The sequence below is a fragment of the Cimex lectularius genome, unplaced genomic scaffold (assembly GCF_000648675.2).
Source record: "Cimex lectularius strain Harlan isolate CLEC.00 unplaced genomic scaffold, Clec_2.1 scaffold14, whole genome shotgun sequence".
Taxonomy (NCBI): domain Eukaryota; kingdom Metazoa; phylum Arthropoda; class Insecta; order Hemiptera; family Cimicidae; genus Cimex; species Cimex lectularius.
Window position 1 is genome coordinate 841,813 of NW_019392637.1, and position 15,609 is coordinate 857,421.

Here is a 15,609-nt window from a genome sequence, read left to right on the forward strand (position 1 = left end):
TATTTTAAATTGTTATAGAATAAATAAGTAAGGTAATAAAAAAGTACATAACAAAATAAGGGAAAAAAGGATGGGGATTAAAAAATAAATAAATAAACTTTTTTTGATGGCGTCCATCCTGATTTTGGTGGTACTCCATAATAAGACGATGGGTTGGAAAAGAAATAGTCTTTTCCACAATAGGAATTTATTTTTTACTATTTATTATTTACCAGAAAAAATATGTAAATTTAAAGCTGTCGTAATTATTACTATTCCATTTTGGTGAATTCTTTATTATTAGCTCAAATCAAATCTAATTATGTAATTAACGTGTTTGCAATTTGTACCACTTTTGTTGTTTAGTCACTGATGACGAAATAAATGCCTATTGTGGAAAAGACCGTTTACTTCCAACCCATCACCTTATAAATAAAAAAAATAATAATTAATAATAGAAGGAAGGTTACAACCATGTCTGCCCTTGAAGGTCGTAAAATAAATAAAATTTAACTTTACTATTAAAAAAATATGAATTGTGTATTTATAGCATAATATGACAATTATTTACCTTCAATTTTTAGGAAAATGCTTATTTGGAATTAATTTTTGTGAAAATAACATTAAAAATAAATAAATTGAATTCAGGAAAGGCCGGCTACCACGAACCGTCTTCCCTCACTGGTTATAATTGATTATAATTTGATTTGTATATTTTTGGATTGATTCTGTATTTGTAGCTTCAAATTTTATAAAATAATTATTAAAACAAATAGGAGGACATGAAATATACCGTAAAAAATAGGTGAGGCTAGAAATAAATAAACTAAACTTGAAGGAAGGTTTCAACCATGAACCATTTGGCCCTCATAGGTTACAATTTAATCTTTACATTTAAAAAAATTCAGTCTATATCTATAACGTAATATGACAATTTATATGGATTCAATTGTTACGAATATTAAAATATAATATATAATTATTAAGAAAGAGAAGAAAGGAGACTGAAGAAGTAGGTCGTGTACCAAGTACGGTCGCCCATTATGATGGGTCTTAGTTAATTACCGGACTTTTCATGTAAAACAACCAAATTCAAATGTCGATATTGTTCGGTTTGATAGTATAAAGGAAAATAATGATAATTTCAGGTTTTGTTTTTTAATGTTAAATTCAGTTGCCTGTTTTTTTTGAACGGGGGTGCACCCCGAATCGAGCGCCCCCTCCCATGAAAATCCAAATATTTTTTGAAATTTCAAGTGTGTTCGCAATTTAGAAAAACAAAACAAAGTAAAATCTGTATGAAATTTGTTCACAGTATGTTTTGACCTTTTTATTGAAAACGGTTTTTTAAAAATATATTTTTGAAATTTGAAATATATTGTTTGGAAAACTATAAACAAGTAAAATTTATATAAAATATTTATACAGTTTGAAGTTTTCAATTGAAACCTTTAAAATTTACCTCACGATGTTTTTCTGAACCTAGATCACACCAGACCGCATCTCACGATTTCCGAATAATCATATATTAACGGTCACTAATCACCATACACCTTTAAAATTTGTGGATTGTCTTGCGTTTACTTTTTTTTGGAGATCAATCAAATTAACATTCCCCTCAATATTCCAATATTTTTGAAACCGTTTAGAAAATAATAAATAAGATTATTCAGAAATCGTGAGATGGGGTCTGGTGTGATAGGTTCAGAAAAACATTTTCTTTGACGTGCCAACGTTTCGATCTTTATTGAGATCATCTTCAGGGCTCAAAGTGTTTGTTTTCTGTATAATTGAGCCATTCTTGCGTGTCGTGTTGAGAGTGCCAATGTTTTTCTGAAACCTACACACCAGACCGCATCTCACGATTTCTGAATAATCATCGTCAAACGGTTACTAATCACCACACATAATAAATAAGTAAATAAAATTTGTATAAAGTATTCATAAGTTTGATGTTTTCAATTGAAACCTTTAAAATTTGTCGGCAGATTGTGATCCATGCCTGTATTATGCTTTGCTAATAATCATTGTTATATTCGTAGAAATAAAAAGCATATATATATAATTTACCTATATACCTATTTACCTATACAATTTGTCGATTATCTTGAGATCAACCAAATTGATACCCTCTCCCCAATATTCAAATATTTGTGAAATTTCAAGTATGCAATTGGGAAAACAATAAATAAGTAAATAAAATTTATATAAAATATTTATACAGTTTGAAGTTTTTCATTGAACTCTTCTTTAAAATTTGTCGATTGTCCTGCTTTTGTCTTGTTTTTTAGAAAGTACCAACCGAATTGAGATGCCCTCTTCTAATATTCTAATTATTTTTGAATTTTCAAAATTCACGTATGTGTAGTGTTGGGGAAACAAAAAAATACGAGAACAAGTTAGTAAATAAAATTTATATAAATTATGTATACAGTTTTAAGATTTCAATGGAAATCCTTACAATTTGTTGATCGACCTGCCTTGTTTTTTTTATATAATTTTATTATTATTTTGATTATTCGGAAATCGTGAGATGCGGTCTGGTGTGACGTAGGTTTCAGAAAAACATTTTCTTTATCGTTCGATCTTTATTGAGATCATCTTCAGGGCCTGGGATTTACTATCTTTAAATTGTAACCCGTATAATTTATTAACTACGTTTTCGATTTTTTTAAGTTTATTGTTATTATTATTTTTTAGTCTAAGGGAACCATTGATCAAATTCAGTCTCCCTCATCACATAAGAGAATTTCATGAGATCTTTGGCTAATAAATTTATTCCTATTTACATACCGTCCGTTCAGCTAGGGCGTTGGAATACTACATATTCTCCTTGATACATATTATACAACTAGCCTAATTGATGGTCGATGGGGTACTCGATATTCCGCCATCGACCCTATCACATCACACATTCGCGCTAATAGATACTTTCTGTCTCAATACAAACTAGTTATAAACAACTATATACAATAGAACAACCCTGTTTCCCCCCAAGAATCGGAACAGGAGACCCACAAATTAAAAAAAAAATTTATTATTAAAATGAACCTAATCCAGAACCCCACTCTTCTTCACATTGTACTATCCTAACTTCTAGTTTTCACAAATCTCAACTAAATAGCTTATGAGGAAAGTGTACAAAAATATCAACCACACTTTGTATAAAAATTATAAATCAATTTAAATCATTACTTTGGATAATAGTACCAAATAAAAGACATATTTGGACATACCTTTATTTTAAGGAAATAGCATCGGTGTAAGTAGCTTCTTAACGGCGATAATGTGACTAGAGATTTGTAAAATTGTAAAAATGTAATTCGCTGTTAAGCTGATCATTGTCTTCTCCCTTATTAGTTCTTTTTTTGAACGATTATTATTATGCTGCACTTTATTTTTATAAAAGTCGCACTGCGGTGCAGTACTTGCAATAAAAAAAAAAAAAATAAATAAATAGGACATTCTCTTATTATTTGTTTATTTTTTGATAGCTGTAGGTATAAGTTATTATTTTGGGTATTGGAATCGTTTCTATAACTAACTATAAGTATAAATTTCTTATATTTTCATCACATTGCCAATTGATTAAACTTTCTATATTTTTATTTTTTATTTTTTACATAGAATGTTTACATATTTTAATCAATGCGTATCCATGTGTGCACAGTCTTCTATCAAGTCAATTCTCTCAAAACTCAAAAGTGTTATTGTGTCAAGTTTACAGAACAGTACCACACCCAAATTATCGTTCGTTCGCTCACTCACTCACCACACTCTCTCGAACGCATACTCACTCATTCTCTCTTGCTCGTTCGCTCACTCACTCACTTCTCTATCTCAAACACATTTTTGTTCACTCTATCTTTCCCGCTCGCTCACTACTCCCTCTCCCTCTCTCTTTCCCTCTCCCTCTCCCTTTCTCTCTCTCTCGTTCGCTCGCTCACACCATTCATTCTTTCTCGTTCGCTCACCCCTTTTGTTCACTCTATCTCTCCCAATCGCTCACTCCTCTTTCTCTCTCGCTATCTATCTACTTCGTTCGTTCGCTGACTCGCTCACTCACACTTTCTCTTTCGTTCGTTCGCTCACTCACTCATCCTCTCTCTCACTCTTTTCTCGTTAATTGTAAGAAAGGTCGTTCACGGTTTAAATTTGCGACATGTTGAAAATAAAACTATTCATTCACTATCTTCTTTGCCCATTCACACACTCGCTCATTCACTATCTCCGACTCGTTCTTTCTCCCCCCCCCCAAATAATGCTAAATTTGAAATTCACATTTCTTGAATTTTTACCAGTTCGGATTACTTGGAACGTTTGGAGTTACCGAGTATACCGAAGTTGGGATCAGGGAGAGAGAGCACTGGGAATATCGGTACGACCTTCTAAGTTACATGTTCATATTAAAACTTGTTATTTATAATTAAATGACAAAGAACTAATAACTGAAAGGTTTCAACCATAAACAATAAACAGCCCATGGATTAGGACAATTCGAACTTAAAAACGTTTTGACTTGTATATTTTTTTATTGTAACATAATTGTTTCTTGTCAATCGAGTAAATTCACGTCTGAAACAAAGTTCACAATTCAGTGTAGGATTTGTTTTCACCCTGTATGACACCGTTGCGATTCTCGTTTCGACAGGTGCTGTAGAGAGAGAAGAGGGTGGCCACCCTTTTCGTCTGTAAGGGGTGGGTTGCCATATTCATCCCGCTTTACAACCCCCTCTCTTATAGAACAGACCGTTTTGGCCTGCTCTAGCGGATTGTAGGATTGTAGGCCGACATATTTTTTTTTGTTTGCCGAGGGTATAAACCGTACATCCCTCGGAATTTAAAATCTTAAACCCTCCGACCATATTAATAATTATGTCAAATATTTCTGTTGTTTAATATTAATGGATACCCACCCCATTCCCGACCTTGCAGTCGGCGTTGGTTGTTGACATAGGATGAAATGACATGGACGCTCTGCAGGTCTAGTATCCCGTAGCGCCGGGTTTTTTCGGCGATTTCTCGGCCGAACTGGCCCCAATTGCACGGGCGGATTGCCGGGTCCGTCTTCCTTCGCTGTTTCTCGGTCAGGTCGAGACCAAACCATACGCTTTCGTTTTGTACACCTTCACAGGTTATCCCAATTGTCATCCTCTCTGGCCTATCTCTGCTTTCCATGGGTTTTAGCATTAGTTTTGTGTGTGTGTGTGTGTGTGTGTGTGCGCGTGTGCAAATCAGGCTTAATCCTGGCAGCCGAGGGTGGGGGTTAATCATGTCAGACAATATACGTGGCTTGGAATTTAAAATTTTTAAAGTCTTTAGAGTGTTCTTTATTCCTGTACAAGTAGTTATATTTGTTATGCCAGGTACGGGAAGGATACCCAGTGTCCTTCAACCCCGCTCCCACTTCTCGATCCATCTGTGGAACCCGTGCAATCAAGTTGATACTGGCCTTCTTGGTTTTGTGAGTTTTTCGACCATAGGATCCAACGGAACAAGACCGTCCCTCGAATATCTGTTAATTCTGAGGGAAATTAACGTCAGAAGGATTTTTTCTCTCTCGAAACAGGCTCAGAAAAGCCCAAATGAATATTCATCGGGCACATAAATTAAAAGACAAAGAACGGCGGATAATTGATGCTGCCGGCCTGATTCTCACATGTGTTCGTATGGGGGGGGGTCTTCCTGGTTCGAATTTTTATGTAAGTAGTCTGGAATTATATATATAAAATATATATAAATAAATAATTATATATATAAATAAATAAAATAAAACAAATTCAAGTTATTTTGACGAATTATTATCATTTGACGCCTTTTTATTTTTTTTTCAATCAATTTCCGCTGACACGAGCGTTCCGCCGACCCAAATAATCTTCTGCACGTCTGCACTTCTACTTAGGACAAAATCGCTTAGATTGAATTCCAACCATTGATTTAAATCAATTAACCATTAAACCAATTAACAAAAAATCTTCCAAGGATCGACCTGCGAGGCGGCGAACGGACTCCAAAATTTTTTCAATATTTCTTTTAAAACAGTATATATATATTTTTTTTATTTATTTGCAATATCGCATTTATCCTCCCTGGGCGATTTACGACGGTGACAACGCCGGTTGTTATTCCAAATTGCCCCGAATAGACTGCTATTTTTAAAATGGCAACTTTCACCGGGCCCCAAGGAAGGCTTACACGGTCGAGACTTTTGACTTTTCCTCCCCCCCCCCTCGTGTTACATTCCGTATTAGTAAAAAGAAAGAGTTATTTGGATAATTAATTCCTTAGTAAATAAGTTCTTTCACACGCCTTGGTTTTTGTCTCGTTTCGTCGAGGCCGGTAGAAAAAGCAATGTTAAAAACTTTATTTATTTTTTGTAGGGTGCTGTAATTAAAAAGTCCCAACTGAGATGGGATGGGACACAGGGAGATTAGACCAAAAAGTACCAATAATGGCATCGACATGAAGCAAAACAGCTAAATTTAAATGGATTTATTAAATATCGGTCTTTCATCGATATGTCCATTATAAATTTGTCGGCCATCGATAATTAAATATAGATATTACGTCTTTTCAATATTGCCGCAATCATATTGGTTGGCTATAGCGAAATATCGATATTATGCATATCATTATGTCCGCCATCTTAGTTGGTGATAGTGAAATAACGATAATAATATGTCAATTTTAGAAAATCGATATTACACCATTTCAGTTTGACGGCTTTCTTTAGATTATAACGAAATATCGATATTACGCATTTTCAATATGTCCGACACCATAGTGGTGATAGCGAAATATATCTTGGAAGATCGATATAACCTTTTTAATCCGTCGGCCATCTTTAGCCGTAGATTTCAAATTATCGCTAATGTTTTATCGATATTGGGTGATCGATTAATTTCCTACTTTTGATTTGGGAAATTTCGATACTATCGGTTCTTCCTGACGTACAAATGTTGTCTTAATGGGTGAATATGCTGTTTTTCATGTTCTGATGTATGTTTTAATTTGTTTGGCTGGGAATAAGCCGTCCATTTGTTTCGTCGACCTCTCTTTCTCTCCTCCCTTAACGTTCAAAGTTGTTGTCTCCGGTAGATCATTTCGTTAATTTTGTTTGTCTTCTCAGAAAAAAATTAATCCTGTTGTAATTTGCTAAGCATTATCAATTGTTAAATGTTTGGTTTTTCTGTTTTCTGTTTATTTTAGGAGCAGGCCGTTCGTCGACCCGCGGGACCTGTAACGCAGTTGGGTCTGTTATATGGTCTACGGGTCGATGCATCGCCGCTCTGGGTCCGCAGAATCATCGCTGTTCAACCCTGGGATTTTGGGCCATATTGACACTTCGTAACATGGCAGTCCAGACCTCGGTAATTATCAAAAAGCTTTTTTTGTTTGTTTGTTTATTTATTTGTCTGTAAGGAGAGGGTTTATTTTAGCTGGTGTGGTGAGGGCGTCGATCTAGTTCAAAACGGCTTCCGGCCAGTTAATTACAACTCTCCCAAACCCGCGGGTAGACTATGGAAGCGAAATGTCGATATTAGCCGTATCATTGAATCGATACGTAAGTTTACAATCGATTCTAGATAGGAAGGCATGATTACGATGAAATTATCGAACGACGGTATATCGATTATTGGAAATCGTTTGAACGTAATGGTCGTTACCACATCGATAACGAAAATGTTGAAGTAATTCGCCTTTGCAATTTGTCGGCAATCTTTAGCATGTTATAACGAAATATCTATGGATGATAATTGATCGATTTCATAAGATCTCATACTAGTCAGGGAAAAATTCGACACAACATTTAAAGAGCTCACCCAATGGAAGGAACACAATGGGGTCTCAAAGCAAACCCCCAAAATTACCCCAATTACTTACACCAAGAAAAGAAACAGAAATACGTTTTTATAGTAAAACACTGGAGTTAAAAAACGAATTAAACACCTAGGAATAATCTTTGATAAGATGTAAACCTGGAACCCTCACCTGCAGCATACCGTAGCAAAAAGTGAAATATCGCTTATGACTACCTTACCGACTAGAAGATCCTTAAACAAATCTTGGGGAATGTCCCATTGGTGATACGCGGCAATAATAAGACACAAAATAACCTAAGGATTAATAATCTGGTGGACCAAAGCTCAACAGAAAATAGCTACTCAATCACTAGGCAGCATATAAAGATTAGCAAAACCTATTTATCACATGGACAATGTGAACAACAAATGTACTAGAAACTCTGCTAATCCTACCTCCACTGGAAAGATTTATGCAAGGAAAGGCTAGGAAAAGCTCTTTTGGGTTCCAAAAACAATAAACAACCATAATAATATATCGATAATTTGCCATCGACATTACGCAATTTCAATTTGACGGCCATTTTTAGCCGATTTTAACAATATGTACCGTTGTTTCAAAATCGATATTACGTAATTTCGATTTGTGGCCATGTTTAGGCGATGATAACGACATATCGATATTGGAATATCGATACCACGCCATTTCAATTTGTCGGTCATCTTTAGACGGTTATAACGAAATATCGATATTAGAAGATAGATATTTAGGTATCAATATAACCGATTTCCAACTTGTCGGCCATATTTAGTCGGTTATAAAGGTATATCGATATCTATATATCGATGTTTCAAAATCGATATTACGTCATTTCAATGTATCTGCCATGTTTAGCTGGTAATAATGAAGTATCGAAAATATACCGTTATTTAGATACGATTACTAATAATTGATTTTGAATTAAAAATGGCGATTGTTGTTTCCCATATCGATAGAGTAAATATATGTATTTTTTTACAATCGATTATAACATCAAGGCATCAATTTTTAAAATTATTTACTATAGATAACTGCATAAAAGTGATTACATAATATAATATTATCGAAAGTCTAACACCAAATTATGTGATTTTCCCTATCGTTATTTGTTTATTGTCGATTATTGCTCGTCGATATCGATCAATCTAATGTATAGAACTTACTGTTTACGATTAATCGTGTATTTAAGCGTTTAATCTAAAAGAAAAACTTTTATATCGTAGGATATCGATCTATTCAATCGAACGGTTTTGAGCATATGTCAATATCGATGTTTTATACTATCGATTGTCCAAGGCGTATGTGAGGCTAACGATTGTATCGATTCTAGCAATTCGATACTATCGATTATCAACAGTTTTCCCCAGGCCAATTTCGATTCTAATCCGTTGCCCATTTGATTCTTTCGATAGAAAATTCGATTGTTTGTGGCTGTATTTAAAATTTTTGTTGCTGATTTTGAACAAAAAATTAATTAATTGTTTCTTGTTTTGTTTCTTCCCCAGGGCTTCTCTCGACCGGTGGACATGGAGCGTATAGCCAAATTCAATTTTCAAAGGAGGTAAGTACCAGTTTAAAAAAATATATATTTAATTGAACACTGAATTTTTTTTGAATTAGTTCTTTTTGACACTTTTGACTCTCACATAATGAATAAAATTAGGACGTTAGTTAAATATTAGACTAATGGAATTTTTTGTACCTCAAGGTTGGATTTCGTGTAATTGCCGTATGAGAAAACCTCTTTTCTACCTCTCGCAGGTAACCTAGCATTAATAACAGTGTAAAAGTAAAGATGCATCTTTCAGAATAGTAAGATATTCCATACAAAACAGTCAAACGCATTTTTTTCTAAAATATACAGTTCGTATTGGGTTGGCTGTGAACAGTTCCCGACAGCTTTGGTAAACTGTAGGTCATCTTGGCTTGAGAGATTTACGGGTAAGCCTACATGCCCTATTCTTAGGCGGTTTGTCCTAAAAGATGTTTAAATTAATTTAACTTGACGCCATTAGAGATTTTCCCTTGTTGTCTGCGATTTGATGGGCTTATAATATTGTCCTTATGGATCTGCTGTCCTCATTCTGCGTCTGACGGGTCAAATTACGCCGTCTTTATTCGATAACCGGGCATAGCGTACATCACTCTCGTGTCAAACGCCTCGATGCGCCCGCTTCGTCTCGTCCGATAAATCAGGAAAAATATATTAAAATGCTTAAAAAGAAGATGCATTTTCGGTTTACTTAGCGACAAAAAATTCAAATCAAATTTTAATAATGTTTTATTATGTCATACGGTTTATTAAAATGAATTTTTTTAAACAAACAAATTAAAAAAAAAGTTTAAAGATTTTCCATGCAGATTCGTTTTTGTGAGACAGGTCAGTTTTCTTTCTTTTTTTATTAATTTTTATTATTTTACAATTTTTGTTTTGAGCACGGCGAAGAGTCCACCGTCAATTTTTGCCGTTTTTCTTCAAGGTTCACGTCCAAAAATCCCGCACATTTCAGTACCGCCCAGATCGTTTGTAGTAGCAACGTGTAAATAAGGCGTTGGTTCTCTTTCGGAAATTTTCAATCTTTTGAGTGTTAAAAGTTTAAAGCGTTAAAGTCACCATGTTAAAGTGGCGAATGTGGATTTCAATATTTTTTCAGGAGAGCTTGTAAAACCGATCGAACCCTTAAAAGTCCACCTTCGAGTAAGGTATTTAATTGGTTTTCAATTTCAATTTAATTAAGCCTCATACAGTGCACCGATGTTGTTTATTGCCGTTGAAATGATTTTCATAATTTTTAACTAAATAAAGAAATTAGTTTACTGGAGATTTGCGATGGCGAACTGCTAAGTAAAGGACGTTTTTGTGGAATGACAGTAACTGAACAAATGAGTGAATTATTGACTCACTGGTGAAATGACTTAGCAACTGAGCGAATGAGCGAGTTATTGAATAACTGATCGAATGACTTAGGAACTGAGCGAACGAATGAATTAATTGACTCATCGATATAATGAGCTAACGATTCGGTAAAGGACTCATTTGTAGAATGACATAGCGTGGCTTAAGTGAGCCAATGAGTGAGTTATTAATTCACTGATAGAACGAGCTTGTAACTGAGGGAAATACTAAGAAATCGACTCACTAATAGAATGACTTAGCAACTTAGCAAACGATAAGTGAGTTATTGACTCACTGGTAGAACGAGCTTGTAACTGAGGGAAATACTAAGAAATCGACTCACTAATAGAATGACTTGGCAACTTAGCAAACGATAAGTGAGTTATTGACTCACTGGTAGAACGAGCTTGTAACTGAGCTAAAGAATGAGTTATTGACTCACTGATAAAATGAGCTGGTAACTGAGCTAACTACAAGGTAAAGGACTCATTTGAAAAATGGCAGTAACTAAGCGAATGATTGAGTTATTGACTCACTGATAGAATGAGCTGGTAACTGAGCGCAGTACTCAGTAAACGACTCACTTGTAGAATTACTTAGCAACTTGGCAAACGATGTGTGAGTTATTGACTCACTGATTGAATGAGTTAGGGCGGGAGCGAACGAGTGAGTTATTGACTCACTAACAGTTCACCCAGCCCCATTCATATCCGTATGCTTAAAAATGCTACAAAACGTAGATAGCTTCACACTGGTCGCGTCTCAATATGCGCCTTGACTGATATATGCTACAACTGCATTTTGCAAGCTGGTAACTACCAGATCTCTCCCATGTTGTGTCGCGATTCACTGATTAGTGCCCAAATTTGTAAATTTCTTTAAATAAATACATCTTTGAAGGGCGTGAAAGTTTTTTGGCAAATTTTTATAGTAATTTTTCAATAAAGGTAACAGTTTAGTTTTCGAGTTGTATGACGTATTTTATTGTTTAAAGATGCCTTTTGCCTTTAAAAAAAGGCAAAATTTGTCTTTAAGTGGCAAATTTCAACACAACAGTGGATTCATTGGAAAAAAAAACCTGGTTCAATTAACCCATTAATAATAATATTTTAAAAATATAAGAAAAAGAGTCGAATAGAAATTAATTAATCGTAATAAACCTCATATTTTATTATTTTTATTTTGTCCCGACGACACATGTTCCTTGTCAACACATGGTTAATTAAAAATTAGACTTCTCTTTTTTTCCGGTGCCGGATTAAAAAAAAAGGTTTTCAACCAATTTTCTCTTTTTATTATTATTTATTATTAATATACAAAAACAAAGTTGGAGAAGAGTATATATTTTGATAATTTTCCGACATATTTTTGACCAAAAAAGGGGTACCAGGTCGATTCGGATTCCTGCCCAGGTAATATGGACACGATGGTTTATTCTATTGTTATTATTTTACTGAAAATTTATAATTTTTGTATATGTTTTTAAAAGAAAAAAAAATTGTCTTTTTCTCCGGCTCTAGCGGCGAGAAATTTGACGGCAAAATCCCGGTGTTTTTCATTTTTGTTTTTTTTTAATTAAAAGGCCTACTCGTTCTTTTTTTTTTTAATTTTTAATCTTTCAGTTTTGATGTTTTTATCTTCCAGGGATAAACGATAATCCAAACTTTGATGACGATTTAACTAATAATAATCACAGGATTTCAACAAGTCTCACTATACAAACTTACAAAATAAATAAATAAAAAATATAATAAAATGATTATGTAGGCGAACCCACGTCAAACAAAACGCATTAACACAAGACACAAAGCGACACAACGCATCCTGACCATTTTTTTACAAATTCCCTCGTAGAAAATAGGGCAGGAAGAAAAAAAAATTAAAGAAACAAAGAACAGACATACATACACTATAGGAAATTCAACCTAAAAATCTACCCCAAGTCGTTAATTATTTTTAGAAACAAATTAGCTCTTAAAAAATTTCCCTTCTACTTCTTTGCCTATATAGGTTTTTTTTTGTAAGTTCTTATCTTATTTTATCATCCCTCGGGTTATTTCTGTAGGGATGGGAAGACTTCTGGACCCCGATGATGATAGGATTGCAGTGTCGGCGGCCGGGCCCGAGGCTCGACCGCCGCTGATCGCGATGATGATTAACGCAGTGGCCATCTGAGGGGTCGTCTCAGAAGTTTAAAAGCGATATAAAAAGACAAGAGTTTTTGTTTTTGAAACGATTTTGTTTTTGTTTTGTCAGGTGACGGAGGTAGGATGTCGTCTGTAGCAGTTGAGGAGGGTGACCTCATCGACACCTCGTCGGAAGTCGTAGATCTCGATTTGCTGAACGAGGAGGAACTCCTTAGGACACCGCCCGGCGAAGAGGAGACAAAGAGGCTGGCACTTCTCCACCCCGCCGAGCCGAAGCCGACCCAGGGCTCGGAGATCAACTCGACCAACGGCCTCGAGATGAAGATGAGCCTGGAACTGCCCGAGGAGGTGGACTCGACGACGAAAGAAGACGCCCTCGAGATCAGCTCCAGTGGGGACGACCCGGTCACGTCGACCGAGGGTAAAGAAACAAAGACTGCAGGCGAAGCTGTGATAGAGAAGACGAACGAGTGTCAGCCACTCGAGGAGAGCATGTTCGAGCCGATAAGTATCAAAGTTTTTTCGATGGGCAACAAGAACGAGGAGTTCACAAACCGCCAGATGAACAAACTCCCTGAAAACCTGCTTTTGGAGTTCGACAAGGCAGAGAGAAATGAGACGGACACGAACGGAGGAGAGGCGTACAAATGCGTCAAGCAGATACTCAACAGGAAGGGGCCTGAGATGAGCTCGTTCGAGAAGCTCACTTCCATTTCGGACGTCTCGATCATCCCCCTTGCCTCGGGGGACAAGGAGCCGGATGGGAAAGAAGACGGAGCGAAGAAAGAGGATAAGATCAAGTGGAGCATCATGAAGAACAAAAAGGAGATGAGGCCGAAGAGGGCGGTCGCGATGCTGGTGCCGAAGCCGACCCCTCCACCCTGCCAACCGGAGCTACTGCACCCGCTCAAGATACTCAGGGTGCCACAGTACGCGGAGGAGAAGAAGCAGGCGACAGCCTCCCTCAGACCTACTGCACTCGTCAACCCTTTTCCCCCTTTTCCAGCCGACACGGGGGTCAAGGCGTCCCAGAACGTAGAAGGACACTCGCCGACTGCAGTCGTGGCAGATTCTTCCGCCAGGATACTCAACGGCACCTCCGCACCCTCCGCACCCTGGCCCACCAACGAGGAATCCGTCAAAGGTGAGCCATTTGCTATTATCCACTTAAGACAAGATTTTAGGATAAGCCCCCTCCCAAATTAAAAAACGTTTTCATACATTACTGTCTATATTATGAATATACCGATTATTATCAATTCAACCATATTTGATGTCTATCTATGTTTAGAACTTATCGATAGAAGGAATGTACCAAGGCCTTCGACAATCGATTACTCTCATCAATATTTTCACTTATCGATACAGCCAAGCCTTTTTGTTGAATTTGACTGTCAATATAAACGAACCTTTCGAACCTACCTATCGATAATACGGATGTATCAAAACGTTCGATAATCGATTACTATTATCGATATTTTTACTTATCGATACAATCCAGCCAGAAATATGATCGTTATAAAATGTTTCTATCCTTATCTATCGATATTACTTAAATTCGATACGAACCATCGATAGTAATGTATCAACATGTTAGATAATCGATTACCATTATCAATATTTTACTCAGAGCCAGAAATTTTATTATCTATGTAAAGAGTTTCAATCCTTAACTATCAATATTACATAATTTCGTCACTAATAATCGATAGTATGATTCTATCTTAGCTATTGATAATCGATTACTAATATCGATGTTTTCATTTATTTATACAATCCATCCAATTTCGAAATTTTATTATTATCGATATAATACGTTTTAATCCTTACCAATCGATATTCCATCATGTCACTATCCGTAGTATTGATGTAGTATAGCTTTATAATTGATTGCTATCGTCGATATTTTCACTTATCGATAAAAGACTTTATCAGACTTTTTGAAATTTATTATCAACGTAAAACGTTTCAATCCTTACCTATCGTTATTATATAATTTTGGTACTAATAATCGATATGGATTTATCTTAGCTATTGATAATCGATTACTATTATCGATATTTTCACTTATATATACAATCCACCCATATTTGAAATTGTATTATCCTATAAAACGTTTCGATCCTTATGAATCGATTTTCAATCATTTCTAAACTAACCATCGATATTCTGAATGTATCGATCCTTTCGGTGATAAGTTACTATTGCCAATATTTTCACTTATCGATATTATTACTTATCTATACTATAGAGACATTTTGAAATATTATTGTCTACATAAAATATTTCGAACCTTACGAATTCATATCACATCATTTCGATACTGATTATCGATAGTAAGAATGTCACTTAACTATCTATAATCGATTACTATTATCGATTTTTTACACTTATCGATACAAAATGGCCGTGCTTTATTAGGTAATTGTCGATATATCCTATCCTTACTTATCGATTTTATCTCCAAGCTTTCAATGTAAGATTAATATTGATTTTTTCACGATATGTAATCCTATCATGTTTGATGAGGTTACTTATCGATATAAAACTTTCCAATCTCTACCAATCGATATTCGATACTAACTCGGTAGTAGATGTAGATGTAATTTTTAGTGTATAGTATACTGCGCCCTTAAAGAACTATTGTATACCCGTGCTCTGCCTAAAGCACATCGGTAAGTCCTATTTCATCAAGAAACTTGTTTAATAGGCCCGGTTTCAGTGGTTGAAGCTCTTCTACGGTCA

The 15,609-nt window shown here is 35.4% G+C and overlaps 1 protein-coding gene across 6 annotated transcripts in view; it reads left to right on the top strand.

Annotated features, from left to right (window-relative positions):
- LOC106663048 overlaps positions 1-15,609 on the top strand; it is a 44,411-nt gene that overhangs the window by 7,358 nt on the left and 21,444 nt on the right. For 3 of the 6 annotated variants that reach the window (XM_014387570.2, XM_024226892.1, XM_014387571.2), the window contains exons 2-4: positions 7,189-7,349; positions 9,327-9,382; positions 12,974-14,008. In XM_014387570.2, coding sequence (XP_014243056.1) covers positions 12,988-14,008 — 1,021 coding nt within the window. In that variant the 5' untranslated portion in view covers positions 7,189-7,349; positions 9,327-9,382; positions 12,974-12,987. Of the gene's footprint in view, positions 1-7,188; positions 7,350-9,326; positions 9,383-12,053; positions 12,130-12,973; positions 14,009-15,609 lie in introns of those variants that run through there. The other 3 variants (XM_014387572.2, XM_024226886.1, XM_014387573.2) reach the window with 2 other exon arrangements.